Source organism: Mesocricetus auratus, unplaced genomic scaffold (assembly GCF_017639785.1).
Source record: "Mesocricetus auratus isolate SY011 unplaced genomic scaffold, BCM_Maur_2.0 Super-Scaffold_6730, whole genome shotgun sequence".
Taxonomy (NCBI): Eukaryota; Metazoa; Chordata; class Mammalia; order Rodentia; family Cricetidae; genus Mesocricetus; species Mesocricetus auratus.
The window spans coordinates 23,299,287-23,321,618 of NW_024429184.1; the positions used below are offsets into that span (position 1 = coordinate 23,299,287).

At 41.6% G+C, this 22,332-nt stretch overlaps 1 protein-coding gene and 1 long non-coding RNA gene across 3 annotated transcripts; both read right to left on the minus strand.

The window, feature by feature from the left end:
* Window positions 1-669: 669 nt before the first annotated feature.
* Window positions 670-11,504, minus strand: Cga (glycoprotein hormones, alpha polypeptide). Of its 2 annotated transcripts, XM_040737553.1 has the most exons (4): window positions 11,424-11,504; window positions 3,388-3,497; window positions 2,213-2,397; window positions 670-971 (listed from the first exon to the last, which is right to left on the minus strand). In XM_040737553.1, the coding sequence occupies exons 2-4, from the start codon at window positions 3,485-3,487 to the stop codon at window positions 894-896; spliced, it is 363 nt and encodes a 120-aa protein (XP_040593487.1). In that variant the 5' UTR covers window positions 3,488-3,497; window positions 11,424-11,504; the 3' UTR covers window positions 670-893.
* Window positions 11,505-15,585: 4,081 nt separating this feature from the next.
* Window positions 15,586-19,720, minus strand: LOC121137665. The gene is made up of 2 exons (XR_005874965.1): window positions 19,063-19,720; window positions 15,586-18,821 (listed from the first exon to the last, which is right to left on the minus strand). It is a non-coding gene; the product is annotated as an uncharacterized LOC121137665 (long non-coding RNA).
* Window positions 19,721-22,332: the final 2,612 nt, after the last annotated feature.

Genomic DNA, 22,332 nt, shown 5'->3' on the forward strand with positions numbered 1-22,332 from the left:
AGCTATGGCTTTAACTTCCAGAGCGTTTCTCTAGAGCTGAGTCAGAGTGCTTGATACTGCTCCTCTCTCATTGTGAGAGATCATTGACCAGCTTACTCTTTGTCATTTATTCACACACACTCAGACATGCTTAAACATGTGACACAAAAATCTGGTGTCCTGGAATTTTAGAGCAATGTTATTTTATCTGAGGATAGCAATGCCCTGTTCCCAACCACCACTCAGCCATTCTGGAGATGCTTAAACCATGTAGATAGAAAATTCATACTTAGAGTGATGCCCCATCCCCGGAGAAGTATACTTTGCTTTTTGTTTATCGATTGTACATTTTCACCAATGAAAACATTTCAACTCAAATATCCATAGTGTGTGTATATTTACTTATAATTTATATGCATGTATTATCAGAATAATGCATCTGAGTTTTGATGCAATATATTAAAATAGAGATGTAAAGGGGACCTTTTTCTTCCACCCCAGTGGATTATGTGATAAATCTGGCTGACAGAATGGATAGCTAGCTTCCAGAATGCTGCATGGGAAGCAAGATTATCCAGTGTCAGGTGACTCAATGTATGTGGTCCCAATTCAACACATTGGATCATTCCTTTTTATCAGTCTTATCAAAAGTAAATAGCTTTAGTTTTAAAGACGGTGACAATTCTGTGATTGATGGTTTAAAGGGCTTTATTTCTGATGGAACCAGCTTTTATGATCATGCTAAATAGTATTTGCCTAATAAAAAGAGGCTGCTGATTACACTGGTGTAAGGTATTGGGAATAAAGCTGCAGTGTACAACTGAAGTACATCAAAAGTCTGGTAAGGAGGGAGGCGGCATCACACAGTGCTGTCCCGCAGACCAGCAATTACCAGCCCAGCCCCTTGCTAAAAGCTAAGACTTGTGATAGTAACAAGTACTGCAGTGGCACTCCGTGTGGTTCTCCACTCTGGCATTTCCCATCACCGTGGCCTAAAGGGGAAAAGAAACAGGTAGGTGGGTAGACAGACAAAACTATGAAATGTTAAAACAGTAGCCAGCATAATTTAATACCTGTTTGGTGTATTCACATTTTCACTTTCCAGGGATATATTCATTCTAACAGTTAAATTCACATTGCAAAATAAACTATGCTTTCCTCAACCTGCTTTTATTTAGGTCTGTCCTCTCTCTGTCTCTCTCTCTGTCTCTCTGTCTCTCTCTCTCTCTCTCTTTCCCTTCCCATTTAAAAAATTTTTATTTCAGTATTTCTTAGGCAAGCACTCAGCCTTTGAACTATATCCTCTACCCCCTAAAAAATACCTATTTACTTGGTACCCCCAACACATACATACACATTTCTTAAGAGTCAAACTTCAGAAATTCACATATGTCCCCCAGGTTGCTGGGGTTGGTTTTGCTTTTACTTTTGTTGCCCTTGTTTTGAGACATTATTATATTATGCTAACCTAGCTAATCTAGAATTCATTGTGAAGACCAAGTGGGCCTTTTCTCTCCCTCTTACACAATGTGTGGGGTGGGGCTGGTCGGGACAATTGGAAGGAATCCGTTCTCTCCTTCCATCCTGTGGGTCCTGGGGATCTGACTCAAGTCATTACTCTTGTCAGCAAATGCCTTTTCACATGCCCCATCTCACCAGTTCCAGACTTAGAACCAGTAGGATCTTCTTGCCTCTAGTTCCTGGGTGATGAGATTATAGGAATTCACCACTACACCCTCATGCTTTACTGTCCCTTTTAGAATATATTGACCTCACATATTTATGGAGTATAGTTAGATAATTTGCTATTTACACACAAAGTGTTATGATCAAATCAGGTTGGTAGTATTTTCATTCCTCTAACACACTGTATCATTTTCTTTGTGCTGTCAGCTTTTGAACCCTTCTCTTCTAGTGCTCTACATGATAAGTCATGGTAAACTGTCATAGCTAGCTGTACTGTAAAACTCCAGCCCTCCCTTTGCCTATGCTATGTTTCGTCATCACTGTCTAACCACGTATGCACCTCCTACTGGTTTTTTAGACCGTGGCAACTACTGTTCTCTCTACTTCAGTGTCATCAAAACTTTTTATTTACCTTATCTTTTAACTAAAGAGGAGAAAGGCAGGTGTTGCCTATACAAGGGAGCAGTAAATACAGGTCACTAGACAACTTGAATGTTAACCCAGTGAGTACAAACTGCCTCTGGATGAACTTTCAGGAAGCTCTCACCTTAGTAAATGCTTTGGCCACACAGCATGTGGCCTCCGAGGTGATATTCTTTGGGACCAGCATTGTCTTCTTGGACCTTGCTGGTGTGGGGTATGCCCTGGAGAAGCAGCAACCCATGCACTGATAGATGGGGGCGCCCAGCTTGGAGAAGTACTTATTTTCCTTTAGCTTACATTCAGGGCAACCTAGACAGCAAAAGAGAGGAGGAAATTACTGAGAAAGGACTCAAAGACAAGCTAACTAACTCTTTCCTGAGCACAGAATGACAAATACTTTTTGCATTGGCAATAAAAACGGGAATAAATGTTTCTCTACATATTGATCTTCACATATAATATCTCTTTGTAATTGCTACAGCTGCATTCACAAAGAAACCATTTTTGTATACCTTCATAGGGTATTTGTTAGAGTGGTTTCTCATTCTCCAAGCAGAGACTATCCCAGTGCTAATAGCTTGCTTACAGAGAACACAAGGACTTGACAGATATAAATGCCACACTCATTTGGAAGGAAATTTTTTCCGGAGGCAAGTCTGCTATTGTTTTTCCCCATAGAAACTCCAAATGTTGACAGAAAAGAAATGATCAGAATTAAGAAAGCTTGGTGAGTTAAGATAGCTTGATAATAGAAAAGACATTTGTGCTTAGAATTTGAGATTCAAATATTACCATTTAGCAAGAGAAAAAACATAACAAATAATGTTCACAATTTCAGAGCCAGTGGGATTATGTCAGGTTCTGTAGGAGACGAGTCAAACAATATAACAAAACAAATTTAACACACAACTGATTTTTGTTTCCTTTCATTGTTAACTGATATGAAAATTCATCTGCAAAAATAATGTTAAAATTTTCAAAAATCTGGAAGAAATGTGAAAAAATGAGCTGAGTCAGGATGATTTTTCTCCTTGTAAAAGTCAGATATGGAACAATAAAAATGTCCTTCATATGAAAATGTTTAGGATGCTATTAAAATGAATGAGGAATGTAACATTTTCACTGTAAATTTTCTGAACCAAATTTAATTTTATGTTCACAGTCTACAAGTGCCTGGATGTGTACCCATGAGTGAATATTTATCACACGTGAAAGTTGGCAGGAATTAATTCATGATCACTAATGTGCATCTAGAAATACGTGTTTCTTTTTAGTGTAAGTCTGAGTTTGATCACATACCCTGAATCATAAAGTCTCCATCAGGAAGAGAATGAAGAATGTGCAGGAACATGGACAACACGACCAGAATGACAGCTGCATATTTTCTGTAGTAATCCATCTCCTGCAAACTGCACATGAGAAAAACATAAAAATAATAACGGTCAAATCTTAGCTTACCAGTCATAACACAAACACAGTAGTTTTAGCATGATTCTTCTAATTGATGATGCTGCCTTTGGGCATGCTAAGTAACTGCTCTACTACTGAGCCATACCAACAACTAGTACCGTTAACAATATTGCTTACAATAATCATTATGTCTTTCCCCCTCTGCTTTCGGCTACCAATATACCTAAAGCCTTGCAAATAAAAGCAACACATACTTTTAGGAAAGAGGTAGGACACGGTATGTCCCTATTTCTGACATAAGCAATTAACATGTAACAACGCTCTCTCTCTTCCTCCCCTTCCCAGCCACGACTTCACAGCAATTCTTCAGCCTCTCCGTGTAATTAATGGAGTAGTTAGGTATGATGGATATGTGAATTAAAACAATACTCACCAGAACAGTTATAAAGAAATGTCAAATGCTGGTCCAAACACATGAAACTGGATAACAGAGACATCACCAGTGGGAATGTAAAAAGGGTACAGGCACTCTGGCAGGTAGCCTGGTAACTTCTCTTGTTGTTCAGTTGCTTGCTTACTTTATTATTTGCTTGTTAGTTTATCTATCTACCTATCTATCTATCTATCTATCTATCTATCTATCTATTCATTCATTTAAGTAGCTAGAGTTTCAGGTAACCCAGATTGTCCTAAAATTCACTTTATAACTGAGGATGACCTTGAACTCCTGATTCTACTGCTTCAACTCCCAAGCACTCGGATTATTGATGTGTGCTAACTCACACAATTTTACAGCCATTATTCCAATTTTATATATGTTTAATAAAATGAAACAGCTGTATTTATATAATAGTATATAAAATATATAACAAATAATAAGTATATAATAGAAATATAGGCTTAAAACTTGTAACCATTGTTCTATTCGGTTTTTTGGTTTTCAGAGACAATGTTTCTCTGTGTTAACAGCCCTGCCTGTCCTGGAACTTGCTTTGTAGACCAGGCTAGACTTGAACTCAGAGATCCACCTGCATCTGCCTTCTGATTGCTGAAACTGGAAGTACCGATCGTTTGGAGCCACCTTATGAATGTTTTACATTCATTCATTCATTTGTTCATTCATTCATTCATTCATTCATTTTGAGACAGGATCTCACTCACTCCGTAGCTCTGGCTCTCCTGGAACTCACTATGTAGACCAGACTGGCTTCAATCTCAAAGAGATCTACCTGCCTCTTCTCCCTAGTTCTGGGATTAAAGGCGTGTGCCACTACACCCATGTCTGCTTTCACTTTTAAGTGAATTTAGACAAAAGGGATTAGCATTGAAGATACAGGTGTTCTTTAAAGAATTTAAATTTTTCAGACATCCTTGTCATCTTCAGATTATTCTGGGGGGAGAGATGGTTTCTGTTTTGTTTTGTTTTGGGTTTTTCAAGGCAGGGTTTCTCCGTGACTTTAGAGGCTGTCCTGGAACTAACTCTTGTTGACCAGGCTGATTTTGAACTCACAGAGATTCACCTGTCTCTGCCTCCCCAGTGCTGGGATTAAAGGCGCACACCACCATCACCCAGCTAATGTTTTGTTTTTTAAATACTATAATACTGTAAAATATTAAAATTAATAATATATTTATTATATTATTATATATATTAATTTATTAAATATTGGCATTAATATTATAAGTTGATAATTCCTAGGAAAATTTATACAATGCATTTGGTTATATTCATCCTCCTACTTTTCCTCCAAAATCCTCCTAGATCCACCATTGCCCTTCACATCCTCTCTTTGTTATGGCTGCTCTTTAGAAGACACTGTGTCACAGCAGATGTCCTGGTCCTCTGGCTCTTAAAATCTTTCCGCCTCATCTTCCATGATGTCCTGAGTCTTAAATGTAGGGCCTGTGCTATCAATGTATTAATCGGGACAGGCACTTCATGATCAGTTAATCTCCACAATTTGACCAGCTCTGGCTGTCTGGGATGATCTCCACCTGATGAGAAAAGATGCGTCTTTGTTGAAAAGTGGAACTAGACTTACCTGTGGCTATAAGGATACACATTTGTCATTAAGTTAGGAAACTTACAGCCATAGGAAACTGGTTTAGGAAACTGGCAGTCGAACATCTATTCTAGGTTCTGTGGCTTTATCGGCCAGAGGAGTTGGCCACATTTACTGTGTCTGGAATGAATTCTCAGCTATTGGGTGGGCCTTAAGTCCAACTAGGTGGCTGTTGGCTACCCCAAGGATATAAATGCCATTTTTGTACCTTTGAGACAGAGTATCTTGTTGTACCGTCCATTACTGCGGTTTGTTGATGTTATAGTTGGGTCCATACTGTGGTTTGTTGATGTTATAGTTGGGTAGGACTACTGATTGCTTTTCTCTGCTGGTAGTATGCATGGCTCCTTGAGAAACTACAAGAGCTGGTGTTCAATGAAGAGGCTTCCATATCAGGCCCAAGCTGATTTCTCCAAATCCATTTCCTGAAACGTGTAGTGTCTTTGACAATAAAGTCTTACCTTCTATTTCTAGAAGGCACTAAGGGAAGCAACAATAGCCGAATCCTTGGAAGTGTCTCTTGGACTTCCCTGACCACCAGCAGTTCAAGTTTTCTCACGCTGGTCACTTGGGTTTTTGTTAGTCTGTGGTTTGAGGAATAGCACTGCATCCCAGTAGTACCAATAAAACAGTACTCCCCATAGCTTTCCCAAGCATCCTTAGTGCTAGTCAGCCCTCATCCTTTACACCTCCACTGTATTGTCTCCTCCTTTCCCTCCCCAGGTGTCTCCCTCATCGGTGTTTCCCATCCCCCTTCATAGCATCCATGTCCTGTTGTTCCCTTTCCAGTGCTCCCCTGTGTTCCACCACGGCCACTTTTTACTTCTCTGGTATTGCAATTATTCCATCTAGCATCTAAAGACCCAAAGCTAGCATTGACAACTCAGAGAAAATATGTATCTCTTGACTTTCTGGGTTTGTGTTGTCTCGTTGATCATAATATTTTCTAGTTCTATATTTTTGCCTGAAAATTCATTATTTCTTTTTTCTTTATAACTGAATGCGGTTCTGTTGTGTACATTCCTCATGATTTCATTATCCATTCATTCATCAATTGAAGGACATCTGGGTTGTTTCAACTTCCTAACAATTATGCATAAAGTAGCAATGAAAACTTCTGGGCAGATCATTAGTATGCTGAGTCCTTTGGGCATATACCAAGAAGTAGTATAGCTGGGTCATATGGTAGATTTATTTTTCATTTTCTAAGAATTCACTACACTGCTTTCCATGGTGGTTGTGTCAGTTTGCAATCCTACCAACAATGAATGAAAATTTCCCATTTCCCCACATCCATGCCAGCATTAGCCATTCACTTGGGGTAAGATAAAATCTCAAGCTAGGTGTGGTGATGCACACCTGTAATCCCAGCATTTGGGCACAGAGACAGGCAAATCTCTCAGTTAGAGGCCAGCCTGGGCCTGAGTGAGTTCCAGGACAGCTAGGGCTAAACAGAGAAGCTCTGGCTGGAAAAACAAATAAAACAAACAAACAAACAACAAAAAGATAAAATTGTTTTAATTTGCATTTCCCAAATTGCTAACAATTTGAATATTTTTTGAGGTCCCACTCTACAGCCCAGCCTGGTCTGGAACTCACCATATAATCAGGCTAGACTTGAACTCTTGGAATTCTACCTCCACTCCAACTTATGGGAATGACAGGCAGATAGATGCCACTGTGACAGGTTACACTTTTTTGTTTTACAAGCTGAAAAAAAAAAAAACTTAAGAACTGGAGCAGAAAAAAATAATTACATTCAGTTGCAATTTATACTACCTTGCAAAACTATGCTCAATCTAAACCTAGGTTTACTAACCATAAGCTGTTTTGGTATTCTGAAGTAGTCTACAGAAATCCTAGGCTCTGCCTATCATATCCCAGACTAATGACCACGCCTTCACTTCCTGTCACTTACCCCATCAAAACAGTGGGAATCCTGGGGATAGCGACACACTCCTTTAATCCCAGCACTCAGGAGGGAAAGGCAGGAGAATCTCTGAGTTTGAGTGTAACCTGGTCTACATATCGAGTTCCAGACTAGCCAAGGCTATACAGTAAGATGCTGTCTAAATTAGATGATAGAAATTTAAAAGACTGTAAATCTAGGAAAACAATTATTGCTTTAACTTGGTCTCTGAGAACATTTTTCCTTCTGAGTCCACTATCACAAAAGAAGGCAGAGTGGTGGGAGCGGGTTGGTCACTGGTGCCCACCAAGAAGCAGAGGGAGGAAACAAGAGTGTTCACCTGGCATCGGCCGTTTTCCCTTTTATGCTCGGTCTAGAGATGGGATGGCGACACTTACACCTAGAGTGGGTCTTTCGTCCCCAGTTATTCTCTCTGGAAACTTCTGACTCTGCAGTATGATTTTTCCTGATTAATACATTGATTTATAGGTATTATATATGTCATAGGAAGGAGACAGTTTATTATCCAGATCTTAATAATCAGCATTATTAAGAACTCTAGCAAGTAATCCAAGCACTCAGGAGGCAGAGAAAGAAAGATCTCTGTGAGTTCTAGGCTTGTGGGAGCTACAATGTGAGACCCTATCTCAAAACAAACAAACAAAACAAAGTCTATTAGTAATAAAACTATAGATAATGTCAGTTTCTCCCTGAAGGCTAAAACATCATCCAAAGACAAGAAAACAGAGGGCTTAGTGACACAAACATTTAATTCCAGCTCTTTAGGAGGCTGAAATAGGAGGTTCTGAGGTTCAAGGCTAGCTTAGTGCAATCTTGTGTCAAAATGAAAAATAAAGACAGTTGTAGGTACAGTTCAATGGTAGAGCCCTTCCTCAGGCAGCAGGAGGCTCTGGCTTCCACTCCACATACAATCACCACCAAAAAAATTTTAAAGACCAGAAATTTTCTATGGGGGCTGTATTATAGTAACATAAGAATCTCCCTTGTAACTTCTTACATTTGTACATTATATTTTTTAGCTGATATGATGCCATCTTTTGAATCAAGAAGCAGCATTCTCATTTGAAGTACTCTAAGGAGGCCTAGGGGTATAGCTTGGTGATAAAGTATTTACCTAACATGCAGGGGGTGGAAAGCGCTAAAGACTAGGGTTGTAGTTCATGCTTGCCTAAACATTTACAAGGTGCTGAGTTCAATCGCCAGTATTGGGTTAGGGAAAGCACTAAACCATAAAGGTACGTTTTGTTTGCATGACTTTCCTTCACAGGAGAAAGGGGACTGCAGTGTGGATCATTTAGTCCCTTGTTGGAGATGGGAGGAAGCAGACATGACCCCGGGGAGCTCAGAGGCCAGGTTACCTGGCATTGGTAGCAGTGAAGAGGAAGAGCCCCTATCTCAGACAAGGCGGAAGGCAAGGGCTCACACCCAAGGTCGTCCTCTGACCTTCACACTCACACTGGGCTGGCCCGTGTGTGTCCACACACAAAGGAATACGTAAGGAATGAGAGTTTAAAAACCAACACTGAAAATGCAATAAAACTCAGACAACCCTTTCATAAGTGATAACTATTGACATTTTCAAAATACTTCAAGGGACAACCAGATGTCTCGGCGAGTAAGGGTAGTAGTGGCTAACTTACGATGTACTGAGTTCCATCCCTAAAGCCCACACAGAGTTAGGAGGAAGCTGACTTCACAGAGTTGTCCTCTGGCTTCCACATGTGCATGTTGTCCAGCACACACACACACACACACACACACACACACACACACACGCACGCATGCACGCACGCACGCACGCACGCACGCATGCATGCACACTATAATAATAATGATAACTATTTTTGAATGTCCAATACTTTCAATACTTGAATTATTATTTAAATAAAGCAGTTTTTCCATCTGTAATATCAGGACTCAAGAGGCTGAGGTGTGAGTTCAAGGACAACCTGGGCTATACAATGAGACCTTGCTCAAAAAAAATTAAAGAGAATAATTTTTAATTTGCATTTATTTATTGTGTGGGGTAGGGTGTGTTTATACCACCCAGTGCACGTATGGGGATTAAAGGAAAATCTCTGGGAGTCACTTTTCTCCTTCTGCCAAGTAGATTCCATGGATCAAACTCAGGTTGTCAGGCTTGGTGGCAAGTACTCTTATCTACTGAGCCATCTTCCTGGCCCCAAACTAATTATTTTTTTTATTTGTCTTGGTGTTTGTTTTTGAGACAAGGTCTCGATGTCGCCCAGGGCTGGCCTGACCTCAAATGTACAGTTAAACTAGTGTTCTTGTTATTATGTGTGTATCACCACACCCAGCTCTATATCAAGAATTATCCTTTAACTAGTTCTTATTTTATTTCTTGTGTGTGTGTGTGTGTGTGTGTGTGTGTGCGCACGAGCGTGCACGCGCTTACTAGACCCTGTGTCATCACACATATGCAGGTGCTCTTGAAATACAGAAGAAGATGTCAGGGCCCCTAGAACCACCCAGTGTGGGTGCTGGAAACCAAACCTGGCTATCAACTGCTGAGCCATCTCTCCAGACCATCAGCAATTATTTAAGAGTAATCTTCAGAAATTCAAAGGTTCCTCCTCTGCCTGTATGTCCCAGCACATGGGAGGTAGGGAAAAGATTATGAGGAATTCAAGGTTGTCTTTGGCCGTGCAGCAAGATCCAGACCAGTCAGAACTATATTAACTAACCTCTGTTCAAAAAACAAATTCCTCTTTTAATGTAAAATATCTTACTTTTGATGGGAAAAATACTTATAGTCCTTTGGAAACAAAAACTCCTATTGAAATGCAGGGCTGTTTTGTATGTCCAAGTAACTCTCAGTGTGTATTATCATTCCTCACTGGAGTCCAAATCCTATCTGTCAGTACTGAAAAAGAGGAACAAATGTGCTCTTTTTATTTTCTATTTTCAGTCTCTCAAACAATCGCTATTTCAACTAGTGCTAGCACAAATATAGCTACAATTGTTTCTCGGTATCCATGTAGGGACAGTACCAAGGGCACCCTCCCATACCAAATCCTTGGATGCTCAAGTACCTTCTATAAAATGGCATATTTGCATACATCCTACACACCTACACTGTACTTTAAATTATCTCTAGATTACTTACAATATTTAAACGAATACAAGTGTTATGTAAATATGTTATATTTTGTTGCTCAAGGAATAATTTAATTGATCAATTTTAATTCTTTAAATTTGAGGTTGGTTGTATCCAAGAATGTGCAGTGCTCACACAATATGCCAATTATAAGGTAGCTGGAGAAAAAGATTTCAAAAACTCATTACAACTGCCCTCTCAGACTTGGAAAGTGATTTATCACTGCAAGGTCTTCAGTAATACCTGGCAAATACAACCAACTGTTATTCCATAGAATTTTATGAAAAAGAAAATGAAAACAATGTCCAAGTCCCAATGATATAATTAAAAACACTAAAGTATTTATTCAGAGTATAATAGAATGTATGGTCATTTCACCGAACAAGTGAGCTATTTTATTAATATAGCCAGCTTGAAATTTTAGTTACACATCATCTAAAACTGATAATGAAATGCTATCAGCAACTTATATAATGTCGACTTGCGCTCTGTATGGTTTCTGAAAGACACCCACATGAACGTCCTTCAGATGACACACAGTGGTTCTTGAGAAAATATTTTAGATTTTGACAGGCACTCCAGCAACTATGCAAGAGACACTTGGTTTCTGGCTTCTGCTAGATGACATCTTATTTAGCTTGTGACCACATACTACACTTTTATAGACTTCCTCCCAGCTCTGTCATGAGCATTGTAAAGAATATTAATAAATGCCTAATTATCTTCTTACCAAGGTTTGTGCAGAAAAGTCCTTCCTGTGATCTCAAATATTTTGCTCCTTAATTAAGTTCCCAAAATTATTTCATTACATTACCTTTCTCTGGACTCTTTTGAGGGACCTGTTCTGGGCAGTTGATTGTAGATCTGAAGAGGAATTTCAAGTTGGTCTCCTGATTGTTCTGGAACTGCAGCTAGAGAAGTCTCCCAGTGTCTTTTATAGCAGCAGAGTAATACAAATTGCATGTTCCCACCTGCACCTAAGCCCTGGGATCAACTGTAAATTCTACCCAATGATTGGATGGTACTTGGCATAATTACTATGACATCAATTTGATCTTATCATGCTGTAACCCTCAGATCATTTTTGTTTTTAGCCATTTTCAGGTAGTGATGACCTCAAGGACAGCTTATGAAAAAAGAGCATTAGGTCATTTTCTGCGTAATTTTATTGAGACTTACATAAAACATCCTGAAAGCTGACACTTTTTAAATAAACAAGACTCTAAGAGTAGCACTTTTAATTAGCTAAGTACCTGATATTTTCATAAAACGGGAGAGAAGCATTTCCCGGATTATATTTCAGGAAACAGAAAAATAAAATAATTGCTTCCATTTTTTAAATTAACAGGCACCTGGATTTAATAAAGATATCTGGGAAAGTATGAGGTAATCCTGCGGAAGACTGACTAGCACTCTGTATACATGTGTGTGTGTGGGGGGGGTGCTCTATACAGTCCCACACAGCAGCCCAAGAATTACTAAAAACAGACCAAAACAAAGAAAAGCCTTTTATCAGGGGGATAGGAAGAACATTTAGTTAAGAGCATGCCCCACTCTTCCAGAGGGCATCATTTCATGCCAGGTCAAAAGACTCACAGGTAACTTCAGCTCCATGAGGAACTAATATCTGTGGCCTCCACAGGCATCCGCACTCCATGTCTGTGTACCCACAGACATACACATACATTAAAAATAAACAAAAAATTTAAAGCTTGTGAAAAATTTTAAATGAACCATGATTCTTTTCTCTTTTAAAAAAATATTTCTCTTAGGAATCTTAGAACTTATTTTTTAAATTTGTTTTCTGTATTAACATCCACCTACGGGGTGTGTGTGTGTGTGTGTGTGTGTGTGTGTGTGTGTGTGTGTGTAACGCACAAGTTGCACTGTGCATGTGTGGAGATCAGGGACTAACTTTGTGAAGTTGGCTTGTTCCTTCCACGGTATGTGGGTTCTGTGAGTTTGGGGCATCGAGCTCAGGTTGTCAATCTGGTGCGGCATGTACTTTAAACCAGTCCAAGGCTGTGGTTCTTGGTGACATTACAGTAAAGAATTTCACACAAAGTCAGTAGTCAGTATAATGCAAAGACAATTTATTAAGAAAGGATCCCATTTACAGTGAGTGGGCCTTCCCACCTCAGTTAATGAAATCAAGGCAATTTCCTAGCGCATGCTAACAGGCCCATTTCCAGGTGATTCTGGAGTCTATCAAGTTGACAACACTGACCATCACAATACCCAGCCCTAGGTGTTACTACAGATTTGAACATGGATAGTAAGAGAGAGAAAGACAGATACATACAAGGACACCCATGTGTTCCCTAGAATTGGCAAGGGCCTCTCAAGAGAAAAACACTATACTCTTTGTCATTGTGACTCTTTTGTGTTTTGTAACCAGAGTAGCCTCAAGATCCAGGCAACCCTACTGCTGTTTCTGCTCCTGGGTGCTGAGATTACAGCCCTAAGCCACCAAGCCCAGGCTGAGAGTCACATTTAAGTGTATTAACAAGAGCTGTATAATGATTTTGGTGATTTTTGAAGTTATGTTCTTCAAAGGATCTAAAACATTAGAGTCAACGGTACTAGTTATAACCCCCACATTTGGGAGGGGGAGGCAGGATAATTAGAAGGTTATTCTTGACTATCTAGCAAGTTCAAGGCTGACCCGGATGACTAGCAAGACCTGACACAACAGTCAAACAGCAGCAGCAGACTTCCTGGTCCCTGGTCCCTTTCTGTCCTCTCTTCTGCCATGTTCCTGAGCCTTTGGCTTGGCAAGGAAATCGTGTTATAGATGTATCCGTTGAGATTGTTTACCCCATGGTCATCCTTGATGACCAGTTATAAGATTGCTGAGAAAAGGAGCAATAGCTTCTCCCAGGGATGAGCTCTTTAACTGGTTTTCCAAGACCAAGTGGTCAGCCCTGAAGTTACACACACACACACACACACACACACACACACACACACACACAAAGGGAATCAACAGGATGCATTTATATACTTATGCATATATATGCAGCAATAATAATTTTAAAGCAGACATCAATTTGAGAAGGAATGAAGGAAGGAACATGGGAGGAACTGGAAAAAGGGACATGGGAGTGGTTGGACGGAGGAAAGGGGAAGGGGAGTGATGTAATTATGTTTTATTTATTTATTTATTTTTGGTTTTTCAAGACAGGGTTTCTCTGTATTGTTTTGGAGGCTGTCCTGGAACTCTCTCTGTAGACCAGGCTGGCCTCGAACTCACAGAGATCCACCTGCCTCTGCCTCCCGAGTGCTGGGATTAAAGGCGTGCGCCACCAACGCCCGGCTGTAATTATGTTTTAATTAAAGTAAATACATAAGAATAAAAATCACAAAACTGTCAAACAACAACAAAAATAAATAAATTTGATTCTGTTTCTGTGACAAAACACTCTAACCAAAAGAAAGTTGGGGAGGAAAGGGCTTATTGGGTTTATACTTCCAGGTTTTAGTTCATCATCAAGGAAAGTCAGGGCAAAAACTCTAACAGGAAATTGAAGCAGAAACCAACGAGGAATACTGTTCACTGGTGGCTCAAGGGGCCAGAAAACATTTTCAACTAAATCATAAAGTAAAATTACCGTAACATAAAGAAGGAGATGCCTATAAAGGTACACGAGGTTTACAAAACATCAAATAGATTGGACCAGAACAGAAAATCCCCATGCCACATAATAATCAAAACACTAAGCATCCAAATAAAAAAGAATATTAAAAGCTGCAAGGGGAAAAGGCCAAGTAACATATAAATGTGTAGCATGAATAGTCAAAACCCAGAGGCAGACTTTGGGGTTCAAGCTGAAGATCAGAAAAGTAAAACAGCCAAGCCACAAGAGAGTTCTTACCTTTACCAAGGCTCAAAAAGGGTGCTCCTGTTCTCAGCGTGACTGCAGACTGAATACACTGCACTCCTGTCTCCACCCGCCTTACATCCCTCTCTAGTGCTGGGATTAAAGGAGTGCACCACCACCACCCAGCCTCTGTGGGTAACTAGTGTCACTGCTAGGATTAAAGGCATGTGCCACTACTGCCTGGCCTGTATGGCTGGCTGCCTAGTGTAGCTTTCTTTGCCCTCTGATCTTCAGGAAAGCGGTATTTGTTAGATCATAAAGAAAATATCACCACATAAAGGCAGACCTATTAGAAATGTGCCAGTGGAGACTCTAAAAGCCAGAAGGGCCTGAACAGATGTCCTGCAGACTCTAAGAGACTACAGATGCCAGCCCAGACTATTGTACCAAGCAAAATTTTTTAATCACAATAAATGGACAAAACAAGATATTCCATGACAAAGTCAGTCCACAAACCCAGCCCTACAGATAATACTAGAAGAAAACCTCCAAACAAGGAGACTAACCACACCCAAGAAAACAGAAGCAATAAGTAATCTCACACCACTAAAACCAAAAGAAGGCACACACACACACACACACACACACACACACACACACCTCCACCACCACCACCACCACCACCAACAACAACAGCATAACAGGAATTAACAATCACTGGTTGTCACATGGTGGTGGTACATGCCTTTAATACCAGCATTTGTGAGTTTGAGGCCAGCCTGGTCTACAGAGAAAGCTCCAGGACAGCCAGGGTTACACAGAGAAACCCTGTCTTGGACAAACAACAACAGCAACAGCAAACCATTGGTCATGGCCATCTCTCAATATCAATAGATCCAATTCCTCAATAAAAAAGACGCAGACTAGCAATAGATGTGAAGCATGATCCATCCTTCTGATGTATGCCAGCAACACACCTCAAAAAAGGCAGACAGTACCTCAGAGTAAGGGGTTGGAAAAAGATTGTCCAAGCAAATGAAGCTAAGAAGCAATCTGATACAGCTAGTCATTCTAGTATCTAACAACACAGACTTTAAGCCAAAATTAATGAAGAGATGGACACTTCATACTCATCAAAGGAAAAACTCACCAAGATGATGCTTCAATTATTTTTTAATTTCTATGCTTTACACATTACTGTTGTGCCCAAGTCACAAGGATCCCCAAAGAGACCAGAGAGACAGACCACCGATGCAAATTCACAAGGTTTGTTGATTATTCTATCCTTGCATGGGAAGAACCCCGTCTAGCAAGCTGATGCAGCAGCATCCAAAGGGGGTGAAGGTCCCTGTGTACTGCTAGGTTTTAAAGACAAAAGTCACAGGATTGCATCTGTAGGCACAGGTTGGTTTCTGATTGGTTGACTTTTGGGGAACAATCAAGAGATTTTTCAAAGTCATGTTCTTGGCGTGTAATACCTGTGTACCCATTTTTCTCATAGGCTGGTATTGGGAGGGAACATTCTGTGGTTTCTATGGCTTGCAGGTGGTCTATTATACTAATATCTTTCAGAATTGAATTTTCTGGAGACTACAGGGGAGTTTTTTTTAAGGTTTATTATGGATACAGTGTTCTGCCTGCATGTACACCAGAAGAGGGCACCAGATCTCATTACAGATGGTTGTGAGCCACCATGTGGTTGCTGGGAATTGAACTCAGAACCTCTGAGTGAGTAGTCAGTGTTCTTAACCTCTGAGCCATCTCTCCAGCCCCCAACAGGGGAGTTTCTTTTGTGGTCAAACAGTCCCTACGATCCAGGAGGCTAGGGGGGTTTGGAGTTCCTTTGTGTTCAGTTTTGGTCCTAGGCCTGTTGCATACAACATAGTCTCTAGGAGTGAAGGCTGGGGGAAGGGTTGTTCTGGAGTTTTGGCTCTTCAATTACATCCCAACTGCAGTTTCTCATAGCTCCACTCCTCCCAGCCCACCACTTTTACCTCTCCCCCAGATCTCCTCCTCCTCCATTTCTCTTTTTAAAAAAAAGGGGGGGGGGAGGCGTAGGCCTCTCAGGGATATAAAACAAACATGGCACAAAAAATTACAGTAAGGCTAGACACAAACCCTTATATCAAGGCTAGAAGAGGCAATCTAAGTAAGAGGACAAGGGTCTCAAGCACAGGCAAAAGTGTCAGAGACAGCCCCCCACCTCACTTCCACTGTTAGGAGTCCCAGAAGAACACCAAGCTATACGACCACACATGCAGAGGACCTAGCTCAGACACACACAGGCTCTGTGATTGTCACTTCAGTCTCTGTGAGCCCCTATGAGCTCTGCTCAGTTGATTCTGTGGACCATCTCTCTTGGTGTCCTTGACCCCCACATCTCCCCGGCTCCTACAATCCTTCCTCCCCTTCTTATGGGGGTTCCCCTGGCTTTGCCTAGTGTTTTGGCTATGGCTCCCTGCATCTGGCTTTGCCTAGTGTTTTGGCTATGGCTCTCTGCATCTGGTTTTGTCTAGTGTTTTGTCTATGGCTCTCTGCCTCTTCTTCAGTCTCACTGCTGGGACCCTTACCTCGTTATAGAAAATGACTGGTTCCAGCTCTGTATGCCCCCCCATTACTAGGAGAGTTTATTAGGGTCTCTTATAGATTCCAGGGAGTTTCCACTAAGTGTTTCCATTCTTAACATCTATTCCCCAAACACCTTGCCTTTCTGTGAGCCTTACTTTCCTGATGTCTCTGTGTCTGACTAGTTGGCTTCTGGCCCTGGTGTCTCCTTTGTTCTCCATAGCCTAGATTTCTCCTCCTGTTTATTCCCTCTGCCCCCCCAGTCCCACCTATCATTTCCCTGCCTACCTATCGGATGTTTAGTTTTTTATTAGACAGATCAAGTGCCTTAGGCAGGCAAGGCGAAACAGCAACACATCTTTTCATAATTAAACAAATGCAGCAGAAACAAATGTAACACAGCCTCACATAGACAAATGCAGAAGAAACAAATGTAACACACCTATGCTCAGCTAAATAGTCCACAGCATAAACAAATGTAACACATCTTTACATACTTAAATATCCCATAAAATATCAGGGGTTTGTGCCTAGTCTTATTGTAACTTGTTGTGCTGTTTTGGTTGATATCCCTGGGAGGCCTACTTTCTTGTGAATGGAAACCAAGGTGTGGACATTGGAGAGAAGGGGGGTTGATGAGAGGAATTCAGAGGAGAGGAAGAAGGGGAAAGTGCTGTTGGGATATAATGTGTGAAAGAAGAATAAATTAACCCCTCCCCTAAAACATAAGTTTGAGGTTGCAAAGAAAGTGACCACCATTCCAACTGAAGTGTCTGGACAAGGCAAACTTTACTTGTGAAGAGCAAATACTCTGAAACAGGAACTGCACTTGTTTTTATTCTAACAGGTGGTGACTGTGTCTTTTTTCCATTGGCTGGGGTCTGACCTCACAGTCTTAATTCACTTAGCTGGTATGGAAAGAATTGGTGCACAGGAAATGAAGAAAAGGGAAAGGGATCACTACTCTAGGGCATCATATACCTGGAATACAGTAATGAGTCTTTCTGTGAAGAAAGGTTTGACAGGGAATAGGGAGATGCACATATTTGCATAAAAGTCTTACAAGTTTGGGGCAGTGGAATTCCTTATCCTAAACACAAGTTTGGTGGTATTTGATGGAAAAGATTCATATTTGATGTTTTGTATACTGATTTCCAGGGTCTGGTTAGCCATTGCACATGAGCTAATGTTTTTGTTTTTGTTTTCATTTTCACTTAGCTTACTTTGAAGGAATATATGTAAGTAGATTGTATAAGAACTGATTCTAAGGTGGAGAAATTAAATAAACAAATATAAGGCAAACTAGAAAGTAAAAATCAGTTTAAACAAGCAGAAGAAATAAATCAACTTTGCTCTGGTTGCAGATAACTGAACTCATATTTTTTCCCCTCCAGAGCAGCCCTGGTTATAAAAGGGATGCAATAGTATGAGGGTTGGAGAAGTATAAAAGAGGACATTTGGTAAAGGTGTACCATGCTCACGACCCTAGCACTCTAGAAGCAGAGACAGAGAGGTGGATCACTTCTAAGTTTGAAGCCAGCATGTTCTGCATGGTGGGAGGAAGGAGTATGGTAGGAGGAAAGGAAAAATATTCCCTCTATTTCTCGTTGCTTCTTTGGAGAAATGGTGTGCACCAATTCGAAGACATTCTATAGAGCTTATTTCCCAGGTTTTGGTTGCTTTACTTTATGATGACTTCCATTTGGTTAAGAAGTTAGAACAATTAGGCTATGTCTTAGCTGAAAGAGAGCTCGCCAAGCACGCACAAAACCCTGGGTTTGATCATCAGTCTGCACGAAACAGGTGTGATGGTGATGGTGCAGGGACTGTAAAGGAAAAAAGGAAGAAAATATTTTTCTGTCAGTGAGTCAAGCATGGTTACAAAGTGAGACTATCTCAAAAACACCACTTTTTCTTCTTTAAAAGCTCGTTACTCCTCATTTTCCATTTGGCTTTTTTTTTTTAAGGAAAAAGAAAAAAATCCAGATAGATAACAAAAACATCTTCCCTCTGTTTCTCTGAAATGGAAAGAACTTAAGGACAATATGCGAACTTTGTGTTTCCGACCTTTTGGAATTATCTCTGTAAGCGATGGCCTACGGGTTCAGCACTTTGATTTGATTCGGTTGCTCTGTCTCTCGGATAAAATGTCTTCCCTGGAAAAGCGCGATGTGTTTTTAGCAGATGGGTCGGTGGTCTCCAGACTTTTTCTTGGGTCCACTCCAGCCGGACACCAATCCTCGCGTCCACAAGGCCTCTGGTCCGTCCGTCGGGCTGCTTTCCAGCTCTTCAGAGAAAGCAGGTCAAGTCCTCCACCGCCAGCCGCCCTGTGTCCCCTGCGCACAGCCTGAGCTGCCACTCCCTGTTCTGGAGGCCGTGCTCCTGCGGGCTACAGTCTGGGGAACTGGGCCGCCATCGTGCGACTCCTCCCGCAGCGCTGCGTGGAAAGCTGCCCCGGCCTGCTCGAGTCGCGAAGTGCCAGCCGGTCCACGCGTTGCGGGCTTCGGGGTGCACACCGAGCTGCGGAGCAGCGTGGCTGCGGCCGCAAACCCGAGCCAGGTGACCTGCGCGGCCTGCGGGCAGCAGGCACCAGACATTCCCCCTCCAGGCTGCAGGCCCTGCAGTCTAGGAATTCCTCAAGAGCGTGTGCTGGACCTGGGATGTGCAGCCCGCAGAACTCGGGGAGCTGGCGCGACCCGGAAGCACGACTGCTCTGCCCAAGTGCCGGAAGTGTAACTGGTGGCTGGGGTGCCGCGTTAGGGAGTGAAGGCCTTCCTGATACCACGCCCATAACAGCCTCGCAGTGTCAAAGTGCCGTATCCCCAGAAACCTGGAGGCTTGAGGTCCAAGGGACTTGTCACTTCATGGAATGGGTCTCCAATTTCTCCTAGGAGCCTGTACGTAGAGGGGTGTGTGTGTGTGTGTGTGTGTGTGTGTGTGTGTGTGTGTGTGTGTGTGTGTGTGTGTGTGTGTGATGGTTCCTGTGAACCAGTTTGGTACCTAGGGGCACAGTAAGTTGTAAGTTGTGTGGTTTAGGTCTTAAAGAAATCCTGGACAAAAGGCTAACTGTGGTGCCTAATTAACATGTCAAAGCAGCCACAGGCTACCAGGTTCTCTCAGCTTTGCCTTGCCTGCTGCAGAGTCCTGGCTCCTCCGCACCCCTTACCTTAGACCAATAGGTTTGCTTTTCTTCCCCCAGCCTCTGATTCCTATGTAACTTAGCCATTTTGGCTGCGTACTGTCTTGGCTCTGCTTTCGGCGCTCTTGGGTCTCGGCTCTCCCCCTGGTCCCTTTGCCCCACCCCACCCCATGTCTGGTCTATTCTGCTGGTCATGTTCAGTCTGGACTCCCTCAGATGTCTCTGGCTGTTCTCTTTCGTCTCAGCCATACCTGGCGTGATCATGTCCTCATTTTCATTCGGTAACCTTGCTGATTCATTCATTTTCTTTGTGGCTAACACGATTTCCTGCGTTCTCCAAGTTGTCAAGGGATAGTTTGTCTTTTTGAGACTGGGTCATACAAAGCAGAGGACGGCCTGAATTACTGCTCTGCCTGCCTCCAAAATGATGGGATTAAATTCCTGAGCCACTATGAATGGCTATTTCTCATTTAATTTAAAAAACAAAAGCCTGCAATTATATAGAGATTTGCTGGACGTTGAGCCCAGGCACTTTCGTCAGACAACATTGATGTTCTTAGTTGGATTCATATGCATTGTCTCTTTTTGGGGAAGGGCGGGGTTCGAGACAGGTTTTCTCTGTATAACAGCGCTAGTTGTCCCGGGACTACCTCTGTAAACCAGGCTGGCCTGGAATCTGCTACGTAATTGAGAGTGACTTCGCTCCAAATGTTTTTGCCTCCATCTCCCAAGTGACAAGACTATCAGCCTCTGCCACTGCACCCGGATTCTACATACATTTTCATAAAAGATTGTTCTGTTGTAGGTGTTACAATTACCAGTCACTCTTCCATGCAACTGTTCCTTAAAGACAGAGATCATTTTTATCCTATTCAAATTTTCTCAGACCAGCTGCTGCCTGCTAAACATTGAGTTCTATTGCTATTACTCACCCCCAGACCTTATCCTTTCCTTATTTTTGCATACATATACTGAGAAAGAGATGTAGAAATAGATAGGATTCCCAGACGCTAGCTAAAAGTAGAAGGCACAGCTGCATTTATTTAGATGGCAGCTCAGAATCGACTTAGTATTCCAGTTTCCTTTAAAAAGTATTTTATATGTGTGGGTATTTTACCTGCATGATGTCTAGGCACCACTTGCATGTCGGGTGCCAGAAGAGGGCATCGGATAGGATACGGTGGAGCTGAAGTCACAGACATTTGTGAGCTGCTATGGCGGTGCTGGGAATCCAACCCCAGTCCTCTGGAAAAGCAGCCGATGCTCTTAGCCCCTGAGCCCATCTCTCCAGCCCCTAATCCAGTTTCTTAGCTTTAAGGGTATCATGGCCTGAAGGTAGGAATGACATTTTTAGGTAGCAGCTCCTCCGCCATGGCCAGGGCCTCATGCATGTGCTCTAACATTGAGCTACACGCCCACCCCTAAGTAATCATTTAACAACTATCATTCAAGTTTATTTCATTTGGGATATTTCCCTCCACATCCACCTAAACACACATTTTTCCCCCTCTCTGTAGATGAATTGTGGTGTAATTAATTATATTTGAAGAAAAAATGAACTCCCATAATCTTTGATATCTTACACTCATTGGATTTACTAGTGAATTGGCTAATCACATATTTCTTTTTCTTTTTCAAGACCAGTTTTCTTTGGCAGCTTTGGCTGTCCTAGAACTCACTCTGTAGACCAGGCTGCACTGGAACTCAGAGATCCGCCTGCCTCTGCCTCCCAAGTGCTGGGATTAAAGGTGAGTGCCACCACCACCTAGCACATATTTCTTTTTATAATTTCACTGTAATCCTAAAATAGCATAAGTTGATAAGACTTCATTTCAATACCTGAATAATGTATAACTTGGGAAGGCAAACTGCAGAATTAAAAATCATTAGCAAGGAGGGTACAGGATAGCTCAGTGGTAGTGTCTACAGGCACCAGGCAAAGACAAAACAGCTGCTTTCATTGTTGTCTTTTCAAGGCTTTTGAACCGTTAATCCACTAGGGGAAATCCTTAGTCTTTCAAAGTGCTCCCCTGGTCTCTTGCATAAGCAAACACTAGAAGACTCTGTCTTGTTAATATGTAATGCTGATGCATTTTTCCTAAAAGGTTTAGTTGTGCTTGTTTCTTTTATGTAATGACTTTTAAACATGCATTACAAAACATTCACTGGGGCAACATAGTATTTAGAGCACATTTTCC

Bases quoted from the DNA above. Each gene is read 5' to 3' on its own strand.
- Cga (XM_040737553.1), bottom strand. From the start codon at position 3,487: ATGGATTACTACAGAAAATATGCAGCTGTCATTCTGGTCGTGTTGTCC. The intron at 2,398-3,387 runs GTATGTGATCAA...TTTGCTGTCTAG, and splicing joins TGGAGACTTTATGATTCAGG to GTTGCCCTGAATGTAAGCTA. The intron at 972-2,212 runs GTGAGAGCTTCC...TTTCCCCTTTAG, and splicing joins TGGCCAAAGCATTTACTAAG to GCCACGGTGATGGGAAATGC.